This window comes from Tachypleus tridentatus, chromosome 4 (genome assembly GCF_004210375.1).
Source record: "Tachypleus tridentatus isolate NWPU-2018 chromosome 4, ASM421037v1, whole genome shotgun sequence".
Classification (NCBI taxonomy): domain Eukaryota; kingdom Metazoa; phylum Arthropoda; class Merostomata; order Xiphosura; family Limulidae; genus Tachypleus; species Tachypleus tridentatus.
The window spans coordinates 42,826,400-42,848,054 of NC_134828.1; the positions used below are offsets into that span (position 1 = coordinate 42,826,400).

The 21,655-nt window shown below is 30.3% G+C and overlaps 1 protein-coding gene and 1 non-coding gene across 3 annotated transcripts in view; both read left to right on the forward strand.

Moving 5' to 3' along the window:
• Parp1 (Poly-(ADP-ribose) polymerase) overlaps nt 1-21,655 on the forward strand; it is a 54,123-nt gene that overhangs the window by 17,112 nt on the left and 15,356 nt on the right. For both annotated transcript variants that reach the window (XM_076498042.1, XM_076498043.1), the window contains 14 exons: nt 1,688-1,821; nt 2,503-2,574; nt 2,834-2,909; nt 5,142-5,258; nt 11,447-11,529; nt 12,093-12,215; nt 12,732-12,812; nt 13,455-13,606; nt 14,919-15,064; nt 16,145-16,190; nt 16,803-16,883; nt 20,061-20,193; nt 20,387-20,585; nt 21,066-21,191. In XM_076498042.1, the coding sequence (XP_076354157.1) occupies nt 1,688-1,821; nt 2,503-2,574; nt 2,834-2,909; nt 5,142-5,258; nt 11,447-11,529; nt 12,093-12,215; nt 12,732-12,812; nt 13,455-13,606; nt 14,919-15,064; nt 16,145-16,190; nt 16,803-16,883; nt 20,061-20,193; nt 20,387-20,585; nt 21,066-21,191 (1,569 nt within the window). The remainder of the gene's footprint in view (nt 1-1,687; nt 1,822-2,502; nt 2,575-2,833; nt 2,910-5,141; nt 5,259-11,446; nt 11,530-12,092; nt 12,216-12,731; nt 12,813-13,454; nt 13,607-14,918; nt 15,065-16,144; nt 16,191-16,802; nt 16,884-20,060; nt 20,194-20,386; nt 20,586-21,065; nt 21,192-21,655) is intronic.
• LOC143250037 (small Cajal body-specific RNA 8) lies at nt 18,392-18,516 on the forward strand. The gene has a single exon (XR_013028077.1).

Below are 21,655 nucleotides of genomic sequence, written 5' to 3' on the forward strand. Positions count from 1 at the left end.
CATTGGCAATAATATTAGTCGACAGACAACTTGTTGACATACCAGTATTTTGAACATACTGGTAGTATTTTTTATAAGAGGCTAGGCAAGTGCTTTTGGCTATTGAAAGTAAATAAATAGCTCAACATTTTAGCAAATCTGTAGCTTTTTTACTCGTAACACATTATAGATGTTTGATAATTACATTTTCTCACTTGGTTCATTTTTGGAATATAAATTATATACCTTACAAATTTGTTGTCTGTGTCAGGTCATTTTATATTGTATTTATTTATTCAAAATGAACAAATTACTTATATATTGTAAACCTGATACATGTACGTGTAAATAATCGTGCACTCTCCTAAGTAAACATATAGTAACAAATCCTTCTCATAACACAATTATTGACAACCTGTCTTTGAACATAATTTACTGTTACTGAATTGTCCTGTTTCCAAGTTGGCTATTGCTCAGTTGCTACTGAACCCTTGACAAGAATGTGGTCAAATTGTTTTTTGTTTGTTTTTTTATTCAAGTGTTACTAACTGCTTTTTACAGTTGTTGGTTTGTTGATATGATTAGAAACTTGTGGATTCTTCATTTTGTCAGCCTTAAATATTTCTTTATTATATTTTCAATGGTACCAAGAGATATTCTTTGTTTCTTTGCAGTGAAATTTTGAGCTGGTGGGTTTGTTTTTGTAACCCAGCCTTAATTTTATAAATTATATTGTTGTTTTAGATTGGTTTTTGGTGTCGTTTTGATGCTTGTTTTTATTCTAAATATTTGCTGCACATTGTTTCTTATTTCTTTGATTAAGAGTGAAGGCTTCCTTCTTTAAGATACTGTGTTCTACATAATTGATATTTGAAATAACTGGTTCTTGGTGAAACTATTATTGCAGAATTGAGAAAAATAAGGAAATTGTATGTATTGCAGCTATTTTATCTATTTGTTCTATGGTTTTGCATATAAGGTACAAATACATGGTGGTAATAAGACAGTTGTCTTTATTTTTCTCAGTTCTCCTTATTATGCTATTTTGCCCCCACAGTTTTACCTTATTGCATTAAAAATAGTTTTCTTTGGAAATTTAGCGACTCCAGCCTCAACCCATTGCCAAGAGCTATTGAATTGTCTGGAAATACCTGTGGAGGGTAAAACACAAATAGTGCATTGAACCAAGTATATAGTTGCTAACACACCAGTTGTGGCAACAGAATTTTATATTAGGTTTCTGTATTAGCATATTAATATCTTTCTCACAAAGTATAAAGTAATCCTCTGTAAAAATACCCAGTTTAACATTATATAGTTACTGATAAAGCCTGCTAAACATATTGGCTGCAGTAAGGTTTGCATTTTAGACCACTGTATTAGCATGCTGAAATTCTTTTCACAAAATACACGTAATCTTCTAAAATATCCAATAATATGTTAATGATAAAACAAGTCAGAATTAATTATGCACCTATTCATTTGAATAACACAACAAGTTTATAACACAACCCAATATCAGATTTTAATAATATAAATTTGAAGTTATATGTAAATCTGAGTTATGTACTATTTATGAAAGTAATTCGTATAGTTTTAAATATAATTAGGAGGTGGCTATAAAATGTTTTAAATGGTGTTTTTGTTTATTCAACATTTTTAATGCTTAAATTGTATAATGATTATGTTTGTTATTGTTTTAACCCAGGGTGTAGTTAGGGTATCAAAGAAAGACTATGAAAGCCAGAGATCCAAAATGTATGGTCCTCAGCCTATGTGGTATCATGTGGACTGTTTTGTGGAAAACAGAGAAAAGCTGGAGTTTTATGAATCAGCTGAGAAGTAAGAGCCTCAACATGTCTGTATAACTGTTAAATTGCTATTAATTTTAAGACATCATTTTGTGGATGCAATGTCTTAAAATGTAGGTTAAAAAACATTTTAAAACCATGTATCCAGATTTATATTTCAGCAGTTAGTTGGTTTTGGTTAAAAATGGTAAATTTTGGTACTCAAGTGGTTAGCATGCTGGACTGTGAATCTTAGGTTCTGTGGTTTGTATTTCATTACCAACAGGAAAAAAATAAAATCCCACCATTTGACTAGAATTGGCAGCGGATGATGTTTACTAGCTGCCATATCTATAGGCTTTTACTTTAAAATTGGAAATTGTTAGCACAGATAATCTTCAAGTAGCTTTTCATAAGATTGAACAAACTAACAGCAGTATATATATGTTACTGGTTAATCTTTTAATGACAACTGAAAATATATAGTTGACCTCACTGAGAAGACTTGCTAAATTATTTACACAAGTTATTTCAAGTGGATTTATGTAATATAAATCTGTTTTTAAGTTAACTAAGTACATCCAGTGAAACAAGAAAAACTTAATTTCATGTTATTAGAAAATATCAGTAAATGGTCATTGTATCATAAGAAAATGATTAAAGTTTTGAGCATTTGAAGTTTAAAGTCTCTTGATTTTTTCTTTCTTTTTTTTGTGTGTGTATGTGTGTCTAGGATTCCTGGTTTTAGAACATTGGGTGTCGAAGACCAGAAATCCCTTAGAGAAAAACTAAAAAAAGTAAAAGGGTAAGTGATTTGATGTGATAACTGAAAGGGTAAGGAGTTTTACTTTAAATTACAATTTCTAGAAACATGAATTTGTAATAAACATTTGAATATGCAGTATTGCAAAATGAGTGATTATAACTGATTTTGTTTAAAGACCATTAATGTTGCAGTTATTAAGTTTTTTTGCTTGCTTAAACACAGAATAACAATGTTGGGTAACAACAAGAAAAATAGTGATCATAAACAGAAATGTTTATAGAAAAATGTTTTTATTAAGGAAACGAAAATGTGATACAGTGGATGGTCCAGTGAAAAAGCAGAAAACTACATCTAAAGAAGAAAAGAATCTGAAGGTATGCTATGGTAAAAATGTCCAATTTATAAAAATCTGTCTGAAATAGTAATGTAAGGCATGTTCCAGCTTAAATTGAAAGTTTTTCTTGTGACATATTATCAAAACCCCTCACCTGTCTTTATCATTATTCAAATCTCCATATTCTAAACCCTTCCCAAACCCTTTTGCATCATTCATGTGTTCTACTTTACTCTGGCTGGTCTTTCCTTCTCAGAGTTTCAGCACCTCAGAAAATTCACAGCTCCTACTCTTATCTCCCTTTGTTTGTTTTCACATCAGTGTGGTTGATCCAATTTGAACAGAGTGTTGTGTCCCTTTCATGCCATTCATTGCTACCTAGCCTATACCTCTCAATTTCATGGCTCTCGTTTTCACCTTTTTTTCTTTCCTAGTATTCTTTTTCCAAGTATAATCTCCATCTGCCCTCACAGGTACTTAGTCTCAATTGTTATGTATCATCTACCACTCATTGGTCATAAATGCCCACAAACTGTTCCATGTTGCATACCATCAGATTCCCCATTCCATCACATCTTGTTTTCAAGAGCTGCTTGTTGAAATTCTGTAGACCAGCATGTGAACTGTATTTCATATTTTCATTATCCACCATTTTTACCACCTGGTTGTTTTGCATCTTGCAGATTTTTGCCTTTCCCTGTTTGCTGTCCTTAACTAGATGAGTACATTTTCACTCTGCCTTTATAGCATTGCTCTCAGAACCCTGTCAAGTGGCTGATAGTACCTCCCTAGGTGTGCTTATTTTCCAAAATTCCACATTAAGCCAAAATAATGGAAAACAAACATATCATCTACTGTGATTCCATATATAATACAATTGTTTAGATAGAATGTTCTGCAAGATTACTTAAGTTATCCTGATGGTATATTCTGATATCTGTATTCTGTATAATCCAGACCATACTTATTTCATAGACTGTAATAGAAAAGTCAGCACCAGAGGTTGTTTTACCTACTTTCCAGTCTCATGCTTACTGTCTTTTCAGAACAGGTTTATTTGGTCCCCATTTTAGTACTGTCAACAGAAAAAAAATATTGTTAGAACATTTTGGAGGGGACTAGGTTGGTGGTTACACTGTCAGTGTAGCATGGTTAACCCATCATAATTATTCCACCAACATGTCAGAAGGATTTCATATAACACTGTGTCCTCCTGCTAACTGCTACTGTCAATTAGAGTTAATGTGTGCACAAACTGTTATGGCATGTTTTCCTCTTGTGACCAGTTATGCTCATCAGAGTTGAAGTGAGCACTTATTATACACACGTCATCTTCCTGCAGGTGTTGTTGTTGTCCAGTCAGGTTAATGTGTACATGCTTAATATCACATATTTGTATTCCTTCTTGCAGCTGGTGTTAGCAGTCTAAGAGTTCGATGGTAGAGTTGAAGCAAGCACACACTATGGCATGAATTGTGTGCACTTTTCCTGCAGATGATTTTAGTCCAAGAGTCTGATGGTAGAGTTGTTGTGCACTAAGTATGATCTGAACATTCCCCAACTGTGCTATATATTTTGGCTGACTAACCTCTTCTGTGCAACTATTTGGATGACGATATTTTGCTTTCTGTTCGTAACTGAAACACATGGGGCTTGTTTGCCATTTCCTCACTTTTTATTTGGAGATGTATTCTCCCATGAATGTGTTCCTTTGGGTACTTTCTGAAAAGAACTCACCTGGGTATGTTTCACACTGACCATTTTACTGTATCAGTGTGTGATTTTAGTTTTCTGTGTGAAGAAATGTGCATTGTCTTGGAAGATATTTTTTCTGTATCTGAAAACATACTTCTGTACTCACTTTCTTCCCACTTCCAGTGCAACTTAGTATTCTTTGCCTTGTTAAAGAATGAAGCTCACAAATGCAAAAGAATAAGAGGGGGGCTAATGTGCATTGAGGTTGTGTTGTCCTATTGGTGGAGGACATTGCATAAAAATATTATTATGCGATAGTGCAAATGACAATACATTTTGTGAGTTTAAGTGGGAGTTGTCTAAAGGCTATTGGTATACAAATCTTTAAGGCAGATGCATGGGTAAGATAGTTCTTTGTGTGTAGAGATGAGTATATATCAAAAGGATATTTTTAAGTAAAGAAAATCTTAACTTTATTAGCATTAGCACTGTAATGTTACTTTGACACCTTTTGAATTATTTTGAGTCAAAATGTTAAATTTTATGAATAATTACTAACATTACTATTTTATCTTAGGTTCAAAATGAACAGCTGTACAAATACCATGACCTTTTAAAAATGCATCTTGGTAAGAAACAGCTGCAGGAATTGCTTGAGTACAATCAACAGAAGGTTCCTTCTGGAACAAGCAAGGTAAAGATAGGAACCTTTAAAATCAGGCCTAGGATTACTAAGGATAATATTTGAACTTAAGCCTAGGGTTACTGGCTCCATGTTTTTTATAAACTGTTTAGTTATCAGAATGCTTGTGGATGTGTGACTTATTTCACTAATACCATGAGTCATTCACATACAGGATAACTGAAAATAGTATAAATTTTGCAGTTAACTCCACTGTTCACTGCTGGGATCACCTATTTATTTTGTATAAAATGAGTAATTTTTTTCCTTTTTTTTTGGTCAGCATTTTAAACTGAGTGTTTTAATAAGCAAAAATAACTTAATAAGGGATGAATAAAAATTAGTAGTTTAAAGGGTCGTAGGGATTGTCAAAAAAGTATAGAAACAAGTTGAATCAAAAAGATAAAAAAGAGGGAGGGCAGGGAATAGTGTCTGCATTACTTTCTCAAGCTACAAATCCTTTTTTGACTGCCTAGATCCCCTACTTGTAGGCTTGAAAATTTAATCTTTGAATTTTGAATCAAATTCTTTCTATACTTTTTTGATGGTCCAAATTCATCCTTTTTTAAATTGATAATTTTTACTAATTTTATTTGTTTTTATATCCAATTAAGGAGAATTAATTTTTAACTATATATGTGCATATTTGTCCAGCTGAATATTATGTTTTTCAACAGTTTACTGCTGCATTGTTTTTTGTTTCCCACCAAACTACCACACTGAACTTATTTAAAGTAAATAACAAATGTACAAACCCAGAAAAAATAAACATATGTACTGGTATGCAAATACAAGAAACAAAATCTAAAGTTGTTCTTGGAGAACCATCTTGAAGGCAAAGATTTGTATCATCACAGATTTAATGACTAGCTTCCATCAATATCACAGTGTAATGTAACAAAAGATGAGCAGCAGTAAAGCAGATTCCTAAGAACAGAATAATGTTTCTTTAAATATAATGCAATGGAAAAAAAAAATTGATGACATGCTTACTTTGTTAGTTGTACATGACACACTTGTTCTTCAAGTATTTCCTAGAATAAGATAAAGCATGCAAAATAGACAATGGTGACACATTAAGCGTGAATTGCCAATTATCAACAACATTTGCAACTCCTATCTTTATACCAACTATTTAAGAATAGCAATAAATATATGAAGTGGAAATAAATACTGAATACTCACTTATGATTTTAGCTGAGTATAAGAAACGCTGTATAGAATCATCACTGCCGCTTTAGTAGGAAAATCTGCTATTGTGATCATCTACTGTATAAATGTTTCAGAAATTCACATAGAGGAAGCAAACTCAAGTAACGATGTGCACTAGAAAATGCACAAATTTTAGTTTCCATTTTTCGTAAACACCAAGTAGATATAGCTTGTAATAACTTTATAGTGGATTTCTAATAGGGAATTGTAGCTTGAGCAGTGTAAACTGTAGATCTCAAGCTTTGCTTACTTTTTTGTGATCCATATTTGCAGATTTCAGATTCTTAATTTTTAATTGGCTTGTGTGTTGGTTTTATTAATGCATGCCTAGAGTAAGGCACATCCCTAACTAAATAACATTTATAGCATTTTTAAGTAAAACATCACTTAAAGTAATATTTAGTATGTCTGAGGACTGACCTTGTTACCACTTGGTGCTTGTTATAGTTTTCATACATTAACTTCTAATACAGTATTTGTAATTTCATAAAACTACAGATTATCAGTAAATATTACAAGGCTTTCATACACATAACAGATAATTTGTATTGAATTTTATGATTTTTTAAATAGTGATTTGTTTTTATTGTGAATGTTGACTATTCAACATGCAAAGTAATTTTGATTTTAAGATTAAAAGTACTTTTGTCCATCAGAAAGTTGTCAAATTTCATGTATGAAATCTTTCCCAATAATTTCCAGGTAATTGCTAAATGTCTTTTTTTTTTTTTTAATAGGAAAAAAGATATATAAAAAATGGAGTTATCTACTACTAATGATTCTAAAGAAGTTTGTACTTGCATGTTAAGCCTTGCCAAAATTTGTACTTGGACAGTGCAAAACAAAACTTATTAGATTTTATGCATGCACTCTGAAATAATATATATATATATATATAAATTACCAATATCGTAGAATTCCGTTCATTTATTATTCTTACTAATTAAACAATATTTGGCTGTAAAAAAGTTTTTGAACAACGATTTCACTTACCCATTTTTTTTTCAAGATTGGAGACAAACGAATCATGGGAAATTCCTTCCTTCGAGTGGTTGAGAAACTACACTGGGGAAATACTGAGCTTTTGATTGCTTATAAACACAAAGTAGAGCAAAGCAGGTGTATGTAAGCAAGTATTTCCAAAAATATGAGAGGTGGATGGGTCCTCTGTTTGATTCACTAAATTTGTGACATCTTAGCATATAGAAAATAGAGGAAGTTCATATTTTACGTTCTAGCTTTTTAATATTTGTAATTTGATCATTTAATTCATAAGAAACATTGGATTTTGTATTCAAACATCTAATTTGAACCAAAACTGCATTCAACATACCATGTAATAAACAAACATGAATATTTAACAATATTTCCTTTTATATTTACTTTTAAATTAAGAAACTACAAATGTATACTACTATAATTTAAATTATAATCTACAATATGATACCAAACTTGTCGACATACATTCATAAAATAATAGTTTATTAGAATTTTGAATGTACAAAACCAGCTGTTCAAAACAAGATTGCATCTTTTTATTGTTTTGCTCATAATTGGTTTAGGAATCTGAATTAGGCCAATTATTGCATAATGGGACAACAATCAGCATCAGTAGAATTTATCAAATTTCCCAATCACAGAAAACTGATTAACAAGAAATTAAAAATAAGATCACCCACACCACTTTATACACAACAAGAATATTATATTTTATAATTATGCTTGTGATCACAACCCTGAATGTTTTTATTTCAACACAAAACACAGAACATTATTTACTGTAAAATAAAATCGTCATTATTTAAAACAGTCTTTGTCTGTTTCATGTTTATTTTATATAAGCTGATATATTGAACAAAAGAAAGGTTAAAAAAGTAATGTGAAGCACACCAGTTTCCTTAATCATGTAGCCACAGGTATTTTTTACTGCACGACACAAGGTTCCAATGTTTTACATTCAAAATTTTATTAAACTACTTTTTGTTTATTTTATACCAATTAGTATAGCATAAAAACCTATCCACCACCCCTCAAAAACATGAGGAATTAAATGTAAATTACTCTATAAAATTATTATTACTCACACAAACCATGTTTTTAATCAGCTTCAATTTCATTTGGTTACAAAGCTATTGGATAGAAAATCAGACCCCATCTGCCTCTTACATCTTCTCTTTCATAATTTAATAGTTCTTTCTTGAGTTTAATTATATATTTGTAAGCAACAGAAAGTTTCCATTTATCAACTGACATATTGTATAATGTTATGTTTCAAATGGTTAAATGACAGTATTACTCAGAGTACCAACATCATTCCCATGAGAAATTTAACAAATAGCTTGGAAAGCCAGAAGAAATTTGAGAGGTAAGATAATTTGTTTACTGTTTGAATGTTATAAACCTTTCTTGCTTGGTGCATTACTTAATTAAATTAAGCATGTTACTATAAATAAGTATAAAAATTTAGGATTACGTCATCGATAATTGAGAGCAAGAAAAAATAAGATTGGTTAAGTATTTTATTTCTTGTTTTTCATGTTTATTCTTTATGTATAATTATAAAAGTAACTAAAATATAAAAATAGGAGTCCTTTTGGGTTAGTTAAGATTAGATTGGGTAAATTAACTAAAATATAATAAATGTTTCATGAGAAACACGTGAGCAGCTCCTTGTAGTAGCATGTGGCTAGTGTAGTTCGTTAGCATAACATTAACTGCAACATTCAGGGTGATTTACAGCTCATGTTGGCATATATAGTAGTTAAACATGATTCAAAGGGCAGTTAAATTAATAGAATTTAATTATAAATAGCTATGTTCTGTTGTAAACTTAGAGCTACTTGTGATAAGTGAATGTAGTTGCATCTTAGAAAAAAAGGATAATTTAGAATTATTTGTATATTTTAGTGGTTATGAGGTCATTTTGAGATAAGGTGGAGAAAATAACAAAGTTTTACTGGAAAAAAACATTTGAAATGTAAATATTTAGGAGGTTTTAGGGATTACACAAAGGAAATTTGAGATTTTATGATGAGGAAAAGAACATGAAAAATATTTTGCATATGGACTTTTCAAAACAAATACTTTATTCATGGACATATCTTTATTTTAGTTTTATAAAAATATTTCATAAAAAATTATTTCTTTTGTATGTGAAAGACTTGTAATATTAACTGAAAAACTACCAGATTTTATGAAAATATAAATGTTATATTGAAAGTTAGAAGTGTTAAATCTAAAGAGACTTTAAATGAGTACAAAGAGATCACATGGCTGGTCAAATGAACTGAGTTCATATTGAGTGAGTTGAGGACTGAACATTAACAAACAATTGATAATGGCACTCTATGTGTAAACTTAATACACACTTAGCTTGGAAATTTGCACAGACTTTTTCTGCACAATCTGGCCACTTTTATTACTGCACCATGTACTAACTTGGTAATTGGGGAGGTTGCCAAAGAGTGCAGAACAGCAGAGTGAATGAAAGTTTGTAATAGCCTGTTACATTCTAGTAGAGGGTCTTCTCAATTATTTGAATTGCACATGTCACTGTTGGAGATGTTTTAAATTAAAAGTGGTAAACGGTTATGTATAAATAGTTACAAAATAACTAACTTGTTGGTCAGCTATGGAATATTTCATTTTATTATTTGAAAGTCCTGTTCAAGAAAACATGATTACTGATTTGTTGGATTGATCTTGAATAAGAAAAAACTAGGTAGATTGGGCTTTTTGAGTAGTTAGCAAACTGGCATAACCACTGCTCGTTGCACCTGTACATGTTATTAGAATATATACATCTTTAATGACAGTAATTTTAGAAAAAATGTCAAAAGTGACAATGTAAATATTGGTATTTGAAATACATCTGATGAAAGCTTGCATGTTGAGCCACTAGGTGATAAATTGTAAATAATTCAACTAGCATGATGTGGTCTTCATTTAAAGCTGTCGTTTCTTTTTTCATAAGATTGGAAAAGTAATGGTTACATATGAAATAAAAATACAACTAGAAGCATTTTATAATAAAACCAATTTTTAAAAAAATTTCTTGGCAACTGAATTGAAGATTTTTCTCATTAATAAAAGTTTTTTTTAAAGACAGTCATTTGATTTTAAGTTTGGTTGGAATACATTATTTGGTTTAGTTTAAAATCTCTTCAAACTTGTGGCTGAAATGAATGACAAATTTAATTGTTTTATCTCACAGCAGTCACATAACATTATGTATTGGCCATTTACTAGCCACAAAGTCGGTCCTCATTTTTATTTTTTACTTATTCCAATTGACATGGAAAACGTATCATGTTTTTTTTCCTGTCACATTTGTTGATAACTTCTACCATTTCAAATATAATGAAACTTCATGGTACATTGTCTGTAGTTGTTACAGTTTTAAAGTTAATGACATCATCAACTTTGAATAATTGGCAATCTTTGATTTGTTATTGTGACATGATTGATAAAACAGTACATCTATTATATATTTATAATCATGTAGATAACTTTTAAATAGGCCATGGACATTTGCAGCATTTCATATAGTATCTATTTGGGTTTTATTTCAAAATACTCGGCCAATTTTGCTCTGGCTTTGTGAAACAATAATACAAACAAATGAGTAAATTTTGATTTTGCCTGAAAGTGTTAAATTACTTTTTATGCTTATTATCGGTGTTTGGTTGACCGTAACTATTGAAAAGGAAAGTTTTGAGTGTTGTTTCAAGAATAAGTCTGCTTTTTAAGGTGGTTTTTCCCAAATATTCTATTAGAGTTTTCAGGAAATTCTTTTATCTTTAATATGAACCACTATCATAACTGTGGTAATGCAGTAGGTGTACATTGGTTTATCAAAAATTCATTTAAAGCGAAACTAGTTTATCTAGGTTTGAAAGAATGCAAATCATTAATAGCACCTAAATGTTGTCATTATGTTTGTTGTGACAGTATTACAGTAGGTATAAAGTTTTTGTTTGCTTTTCCAGTTGCTGAGTGCATTGTCAGACTGTATGGTTTTTGGGGCTCTGGAGCCTTGTGAAGAGTGTGAAGGTGGTCAGTTAACATTCCAGTAAGTGTAGTGAAATTCTAAGTTGTGAAAAACATAGTATTATTATGTATGTTTTTAGAGGACCTAGCCAATGATCTGTAGCTCAAATACAAATCATAATGGAACCTTGATGTAACTCACTTTTAAGGCCATCTTAGAGTTTCTTAGTAACATATTGCTCTAGTTCAAGGGCAGTTTAGAAGACCTTTGACAATATGTTGTTCATTTTCAGTAAAGGACTTTTATGATCTTTAGCATGAAATTAGTTTTAATGTAGGTTTAGGATAAGACCTAAGATAATTTTTGAAATAAAAAAAAACATGGTGTTACCATACTGAAATCTGTTAGGGTTCAAACTTCATAATTTTGTGATTGTTCGAAAGGATAGGATTAATGTTGAGCCATTAACTATTGTTGTAATCTTTTAATTTTGTGTGTGTACTGTTTATAGATGCCATATTATTACACATTGAAATTTAAAATATATGCAGGACTACTACTAACAGGAATCAAGTATATTTGTAAGTGTTATTTAGAGGTTCGTATTTAATTAAAGAAGTTACCAGCTAAATATATGGTTTTAGTGAGGATGGTTACCACTGCACAGGCAATGTTACTGGATGGACAAAGTGTGCTTTTGTTACGAAAACACCAAATCGAAAGCCATTCAAAATACCAAAGCAATACCTTGAAGATTTTGATTTTCTGTAAGTACAATGGAAGAGGTTTTAAGGTACTGTTTTAATACATGGTTTATTTTATGTTTCTGACAATTTATTGTTTGTGATGTGTATTTAACACACATTCTCTGAAAGGAATAAATCTTAGGAACTGTATATTTATACTACTTAAACACAATTGAAAAAGGGAGTTGGTGAGTTATACATTTAGAAAATGATAAAGAAAAATAATTTAATTTTTGAAATTGATTTCAGAAATTAATTTTCTGTGCAAATATAATTTTCTTTTGTATAGTGATTGTGTTTCAAAAGTCAAAACTAAAAACATGTATAATCAAATAAATCTTCAGATGAATAATAACATTTAGTAACTTCTCATAAAAATCATGTTGCATGAACAATCAGTACAAGTTATTTTTTATAAAATCAACCACAAAAAAGATTTATCCAGTGGTGGAAAAGTTTTCAAATCTTGGTTGTTTGTTTCAGTTAAACTTTACAAAAGAAATTTTGAAGTAAACCTGTTATACTTTTGTATTTTAGCAAAAACTACAAATATGAAAAAAGAAATCGTTTATTTCCCACCCAAAAGGAGGGGCGATCTAAACCATCAACATCCAAAGAGTAAGGCTTTAAGTATTTCTTACTATTTGTCTTGAAGAAAGTTAAACTAACTTAACAATAAATATTTTATACTTTTTTGTTGATTAAATCAGGAAATGTTTATATTGAGCCAAAACATAATATTCATTTCTGAAACAGGTTTGTTCATTGATGACTTAAATTTTGTATCCTCTCATATCAAGTATGTTTTTGATACCTACAAAAAATTTGTTGTTAAGTTTCTTTGTGTTTAAATTTATAAGTTTCTTGAAATTTTTTTTCCATACACTATCACAGGATGTGAAAATGAAAGCAAATGTTGCAGGCCAGGTATGAAAGTGTAATTGAGGAAGCATGCATAACTATACTTTTGTATTTAACCAGTCAGATTTTGTTTTTTTAGTTTGTGTTATCCTATTTGTAGAACTTTTAGCATACTCTATAACATTGGTGTGTAATTACTTTAAAAGAGAAAACTAATTTGAAGTATTTTTTGAGTTAACATATAAAACTATATTATGAAAGAAAAGTATCTGTTGCTTGATGAATGAATTTAAAGGTCTTGAAACTTCTTAGTATGAAAATTTGTTTGCAGTTAACTTTTAAAATAGTATTTGGTAGTAGAGAAGATATTTAATGTCTTTATTATTCCTTTCTTCACAGAGACGGCAGTCGACCATTAGAAGGAATAAAATTGGCTATTGTAGGAAAGTTGCCGTTGAGTAAAGATAAAATTACAGCTAAAGTAGTAGAGTTGGGGGGAAAGTTAGTGACAAAAGTAGACAAAACTGTTGCCTGTGTTATCAGTACTGAAGGTATGTCATATTTAGCTTTAGCCACTTGTTCAAATTTTATTGTAAAACAAAAGTTGATATGTTATCTTACATTTTTGTATGAGAAAGCTGTTTTTTGTATTTTATACTTAGAACTTCTATTTTTAATTTTAATTCTTTAACAATTTATTAAAATTTGTTTCATTTGCTTAAATTTTGGATACTATGTAATCATGAACAATAAATTTTATGGATATATTTGATAATTATTAGGTAATTAGTTAAAATCTTTATATATAAAGCTTTATCACAGTTCTCTAATTATTGAATGGTATTCTGGTTTTAAATTTGCTACATTTTTGAGGGAATTTGTAATATGTTTCTGTTTTTTAATTTTGTAAAAGTATTAGGTGTGAAATTTTTATAGACTGTACTTATCTAACTTGTAAGAACACATTGAAATATTATCCACTCCAGCCAAATGCAGTCTGTTGTGTACCTACATTTTAGTTGGTGTATATAGTAAGTAAATATCAGTGTGGTGGGCTAAGGAGTCTTCTACAGTGGGTGTCTGTGACTTACACTGTGGAGGTTATTGTTATATCTTAAACTCTTTATAGTTCTCTTCATCTTGTCAAAAGTCCACTTAGGACTATTCAATTGTTATTGAATTTAGTTCACAAGCCAAGCTACTTTTCTCTATTTTTATCACCAGACTACCCATGTGAAGTTCACTTATATTGTCGTTCAGTTACCAGTGTTGTATCCTGTACTTTAAAAATTGTCTGTTCCTTTTTTGTATTTCCAAGAATTATCTGTTAAGTCCACTTAGGCTGGCTCAATTACTTTAGAACACTCTTTGATGAGACAGCTTATTCTTCTTATCTCTTATGAAATTTTTAATCTCTAACATATTAACCATTAGCCTTTTTACTCCCACAACAGTTAACTTTGCATTTAATTTTTCTCTAACTAAAGTTCTCCTTCTCTTGCATTACTCTCTTCTGCTTGCTGTCATTTATGTCTATCACCCAAGCCCACTAGAAATCTCTACATCCTCAACATCAGTGAATTGGATATGACATTCAATAGCTTTGTTTGACATCAATAAATTACTAACACAAAATATAATTCTTACCTAGTTATGCAACCAAACTTGTTAAAACTATTACCTTTAAAACAGTTATTTTTAACTAAACAGTCATGAAACATTCATTCACAAAATAAATTAATAATATCTACACTAAACAGTCTTTTATATGTGACCTAATACATAAAAATGTGAGACCTAAACATTATCTTGTAGATGATAGAAATCTCATGTTATTCAAGTAGAAAACGTTTCCTGTTGTAGATGATGTAAAGAACAACAACAAGAAACTCCAAACAGCCAAAGAAGCTGATGTTCATGTTGTTTCGATTGACTTTTTGGATGCAGTCCAGAAGGGAGGAGTAGCTTTGATGATCCAGCAGTGTAGTATTGCATCATGGGGAGGGAATGTATGATCACTTTGTTTTTGGAACAGTATATAACAGGAACCTCAAAGCTTACTTAAATGATTTTGTACAAGCATTCTGTTACGGAAGTGCTCTTTGTAGCAAAGGAATTTGGTGATCAATATCCTTTGAATAGTATGATCTTGTGTGTTAGAGCTAATTTGGTTTCTTCTATCAGAAATTCTTTTAGAGTAAATGTATTTACTATTTTGGATAATTGTATTTAAATTTCTACATGGTGGTCCAGCGTGGCCAGGTGGGTTAAGGTGTTCAACTTGTAATCTGAGGGTTATGGGTTCGAATCCCGGTTGCACCGAACATGCTTGCCCTTACAGCTGTGGTGGTGTTATAATGTGATGGTCAATCCCACTATTTATTGGTAAAAGAGTAGCCTGAGAGTTGGTGGTGGGTGGTGATGACAAGGTGCCTTCCCTTTAGTCTTACACTGTTAAATTAGGGACAGCTTGTGCAGATAGCCCTCATGCAGCTTTGCACAAAATTCAAAATCAAACAATTTCTACATGGAGAGAACATGAGCAACAACTTCCTTCATAAAGAAACTTAAATGCATTTGTAGTGAATTGCATGTTTTCATAAGAATAAGCTATAGGAGTGTCTTTGTAAATAATTAGTTATTTAGAGTGCATACATATCCTTGAAGATCCTTCAAATTAAGAATGAAATTTCAAGGGCTTTAAAAGAGGCCTTTTTCTTTTCTTTTTTTTTAACAAAGGTACTTTATCTGAACATAACACCATATTTAAGTTTAATGTATATTGCAGAATTGAGTGTTATAAGTAAATTTTCTTTTTTGTACATCCATTTGTTGAAAGAAATAAGTAGGAATTTTATGAAGTTTCAGTGAAATCTGATTGATTTTAATGTAGATCTTAGCTTCCAAAAGTACTTAAAAACATTCTGAGAGTGCTCAGAAAGACCTTGAAAAAAGCTTGTAATTGATGCAATTCCATGTGAATCATGCTTTTTCTGTTGTCTTTCATGAAAGGATAATAGCAATAATTGGTAGTATTTTAAATATATATTTGTGTTTCTAAACCTCACAGATCAATTCCTTCTTGACAGCCTGAAGACAGAATAGCTGATCCTGTGAAAAGTACAAAGTCTAGCGGTAAGTAATGTAATGGTCAGCATGGGATAAAGCCAATAGCTTGTGTTTGTACAGATTGAGTTTGTTTTTTTGACAGACTCAAGGTAGGATATCTATCCATGTAAAAACGATGTATGTGGGGACAAATATCTTGTTTGATAAGACATAAAGCTTGGAGGTTGAGTAGTACAGATATTTTTCTTGACAAACTTGAGGCAGAATACCTAAACCTTTGACAATTATGACATTTTCTGTTGATGTGCTGTATAGGGTAAGGGTGCATGTGATATTTTGATTCAGGGTAATTGGTTTAAATTTTTTATTTGATTAGAAATCATTCTTGATACATGCACTACTTCCAGACAATATTGTAGACTAAATTTTCAAATGCTGTTCAGACTGTTCTGCAAAGAAATTGATCAAAACGTCTCTTTACGTTTTTTTTATATGAGCATATAAAAGTATGTAAATATCTCTTCTTTTTTTATTTATTCTCTAAAACGAATTTTATTGAAGACTAAGTTTTTGAGTAATGTAAACTGGTTATTATCAAAATTTTTTAGTCTTTTTCATGTTAATGGGTTTTACATTCATCATGCCTGTGTCATAAGGTGATCAAACCTGGTTTTTTAGAAGAGAAGTACTTCACAAAAAGTTTGCCTGAAAAAGTTAAGATGAAAGTGAAAGGAGGTGCTGCTGTTGATCCTGATTCTGGTAAGGTTTGTTAAAAACTTGTTCTTGAGAATTAAAACGTAGATGAAAAACTGACTTAGACTGTAGGGTGTAAAAAAAAAGATCTTGAGCTTTTTATATTACATATTATTAGTAATTATTTCAGAGACCAGCATGTTTTGCTGAATGAAATTTTAAATATTTTCTAGAACAAATATATCTAATAAATGGCAACCTTGTAACTGCTGAATAAAATTTTAAATATTTTCTAGAACAAATATATGTATTAAATGGCCAACCTTGTAACTGCCATGGAACTATACATATTGTAACCCTAAATTTATTAAGTGTATTTTTATAATAAGCCTTTATTAGACACAACAGTTGTATAAAATAAAACTACATTTTAATTAAGTATTTTTACTAAGTATTTATCTTTGAATTTAAGAAGTCAGTTCAACTCAAACTGATTGAATGCAAGGTTTGTTTCTTGGTAAAAATAAAAATATTTTCCATCTATCTTACAGTTTTCATATGTTATTTGCATAATCTATACGGTACCGTTAACGAATATAAAACTTTTATTGAGAAAAACTTTGTGATGTATCTGTTACTAATTCTATATAAAAAAAAATTGTTTAATCCTTTGAAGGTCTGATTTTCTATTCATAATTTGAAGTGTTTACGTTTTAACATTGATTAATCTAATTTCATGGTTTTATTGCCTGATTTTTATTATGTACAGTTTATTTCTGCCTAAAAATGAACACCTCTGTGGGAGCATAGTAGTAGATTCTCATACATCTTCACTCCACGTATGAAGTTCTGCACTAGTGTGTAGGTAGCTGCACATTTCTTTTAAAGAAAGAGGATATTGGAAGGGGCTGAACAAATAGTGGTGTCACAGTTAGCATGAAAATACAAGGTTGAAAATTTAAACTTTACCTTTTCATTATCTCTAACATGTTTCTAATTTCCTGAACAACCTGTGATACTGGTAAAGAAATAGAAAAACATTTATAAATGAGAACTCACAACTATTGAGTTGTGAGTCTGGGAATTGTAGGTTTAGAATTAATTTAAACATTTTCTTTTAAATTAAGAAATTAAAACTTGTCTACTGTTTGATAATAAGTTTATTGGGGTACATTGATAATAAAGTTATTTAGGTGTTTAATATGTTGGAAAAAGGTTGTGATGTGCTTTTTGATCACTACTGTATGTATAAATTTAAAATATTAAATCGTTGAGTTATGTAGTGCTGCCATCTAGTGTTAAATAGATGTATGCTAATGCTGTAAAGTGTTCCAGAGTATGGTGCCTCTTTTATACTTTTTTATGTAATAGTGATGTAAAAAAAACATTCTAGCACCCTGTACATTATCCGTTTTACTAATGTACATTATAGTGCTTTAAAACTTTTAACCACTGTATTTTTTTTCAAACTATATATGAATGTTATAAAGTGTTTTAGCACCCTTCAATATCTTTTTTATAATGTATTTTACAATGGTATAATGGCTGTTACACATTAGTTTTATGTAATTATCTGGAAGTTTGATACACTGTAAGCTAATTTGGAGCTTACTGTCACATTACTTCCTACATCAAACTGCCTTCTGATGACTGTGGAGTAGAAAGTTCATATCCACGGACAGATACGGGGCAAACATCATCTCTTCCAGTTAACACCTGAATTTTCTCTAACTGTTAAACAGAAAACCTGGTAACTTGCAATTTTTCCTATGACTTAAGGTTTATTGTGTTATACCTGTACAAGCATTATTACTACTTACAAGTAAATTCTTGTATATATTTTTCCTTAAAACATATAACAATAAATAAGTATAGCAAATAGTTATATCTTCTAATTATAATAGCCTTGTAATCATTTGCTGCTTGCTGTAAGTTGCTAAGTCATTTAAAATTTTGCACATGGAGGTTGTAAAACAAAATTAACTTTTTGATTTTATATAGGAATTTTAGATACTAAAAAAAACATCAATTACTGTACCAATATCATATAATTTCATTAATTCATAAAGCTTAGAAACTAAGTTGTATTTGGGTCTTAAAAATGAACTTTTAAGGAGACTCAGCTTACTGCCTTAAAATCTTGTTTTAAAGAACAAGTTGATGTCATAATATCCCAAAATGGCTTAGAAAGTCACTAAGTGGACATTTTGAGCTTTTGATTGGTTATTCACATCATAAGGAGAAGTAAATGTATATAAGAGAGCATTTCTAAAAAAGGAATGAGGTGAGTGGGTACACTGTTTGATTCAGTCCATGAGCAATATCTCGGAAAATATAAGATAGGAGGTTCTTATTTTATATTCAAGCTTGTCAGTATAGATATTTTGAGTTCCTAATTTGTAAGAAACTACAGATTAAGTATTTGGACATCACAAGTATAAATAATTTGAACCAATGCTGCATTCAATATACCATATGAAACACACAAATTGATATGTGGGTGTGTTTTTGTAATACACATCTTTAAAATAAAAATTAGCTAATGTATAATTCTAAAATTTTGAACTATAACCTTCAAATTTATATAAGACTTATTGACATAGGTCCATAAAATGGTCCTTGAATAAAGTTTTGTATGAGAGTCAACAAATGCAATGACGTGGCTTGCATTTAACCCGTGATCCACAATATTAGGGTTAAGCAATGTTGTCATGAAGAACAACTCGAAATGTTATCTATCTTGTGAAATATGAATCTCTTGACTACACTGAAAGTTTGATTCATAATATTATGAAAACATGTATGTTAAAAAAAATTAAAGAAAATAAATATAAGAAATGTGTTATTTTCATGATCACTGATAATAATCAGCTTATCAATATGCATAACCTTCAATTCATTTAACTGTTGTAAAAGAAAGTTCTATAGATTGAATTGTGAAAATTTCATTCTGTTAACTTTCAACTAAAAGGCATAATAAATGAATAAGTAAATTCATCATTTGTAAATTTATGAATCAAGATATATTTTATATTGCTCAAGCATTATACAAACATGTCTGGTATGGGAAATTTTTGAATGGCAATTTATAAAACAGTTTTATCACCTTAATTTAAGCATACAGGTAAGTAATGTTACTACAATGTGATATGTTATTAAGTGGTATGAGCTGCTATTATTGATGAATGATGGTTCACGCTAGGGTTTAAACCTGTGCTGAAGAATTTTTCATTCTGCTTTTAGGGTTAGAGGACAAGGCTCATGTCTTAGAAGAAAACAAAAGTATTTATAATGCTGTTCTTGGTATGGTGGACATATCCAGAGGAACCAATTCTTTCTACAAACTCCAGGTTCTTGAGTCTGACAAGATGTCTAGGTAGTTCACTTTGTTTCACTATGGTTTTACACAAATCAATATGTGTAACACAATTGGAGATTAATGTTTACATTTGTTTCTTCTAATTTTTTCTCTTAAACTTTGTGTTTTTAAGTCATTTGAGATAGAAAGGTAAAATAATTTACTGTAAGCTGTATTCATCCATCGCTAAAGAGAAGTTCATATGTTTTAGCTATTGGGTATTTCGATCCTGGGGACGTGTAGGAACAACAATAGGAGGAAACAAACTTGAAAAATTCCCGACAAAACTAGATGCTATTCTGGAATTCAAGCGACTGTATGAGGAGAAAACAGGGAATGTTTGGGAACAGAGAGAAAATTTTGTAAAACACCCTAATAAATTTTATCCTCTGGAGATAGACTATGGTCAGGTAACACATGATTGCTGTAAGTACTGTGGATAGGTAACTTGTTGTAAGGTAGACTATGGATAGGTAATACTTCTTTGTTGTAAGGGAGACCATGGACAAGTAAGGCTTTATTGTTGTAAGATAGGTTATTGAAAAGTAATGCTACATTGTTATAAGATAGACTGTGAAAGATAATGCTTTGTTACTGTAGACTTACGAGCAAGTAAAGTATCACTTAATAAAGTATTCATTTAGATGTAAAAGCAACACTTTATTGTTCTAGATATAGACTATGGACAGATAAAGCTTCATTACTGAAAGAAATTGGGGACAGAAGGTTGATTGCAGCTGTATAGTTAGGATTACAGTTCTGATGTTTATTATTTATTTATTTTACTTGATTATCAAGTATAATAATAAAAATTGATGAACTACAATTTCCAGACTTGACTGATCATTCACTTAAATTTGTTAATTAATACTTCAGTTGCCATTACTTAGGATGAAGAGGATATTCAAATTCATCTAAAACCAGGCAGTAGGTCAAAGCTTCCAAAATCAGTTCAGGAACTCATTTGCATGATATTTGATGTGGAGAAGATGAAAAATGCTATGGTTGAATTTGAGGTTTGTTAATGAAACACATAGAAATTCTTCTTAAAATGGTAACATGATTTAAGTCAATGCAGATGTTAAAAGTTGTTAATATTATTGTGTGGCTTTAAATTAAAATAGAACTGAATAAAACTTCAGAAAAATTACAAGGTGCAGAAGATTAAGGAAGTAGGAATGTTATGATTGTTTACTGATTGTAGAGAAACAAACAATGGCTGAATATATGAATAAATTGTTACAAAAATGATAAAACTGCTAATATTCTTTTATCCCACATGAACACTAAGTGACAAAAACGTACATATGTTAACTTAGGAAATAAACTTCTGTGCACTGATATCAGAGATGCCAACCGTTATGATTTGAGTGTAATCATTACGATTTTGGTGTATACATTATGACTATAAGCTCATACAAACAAATATTACGACTTGTTGCAGCTCATAAATTATTATATATTATATAGGGCTATACAA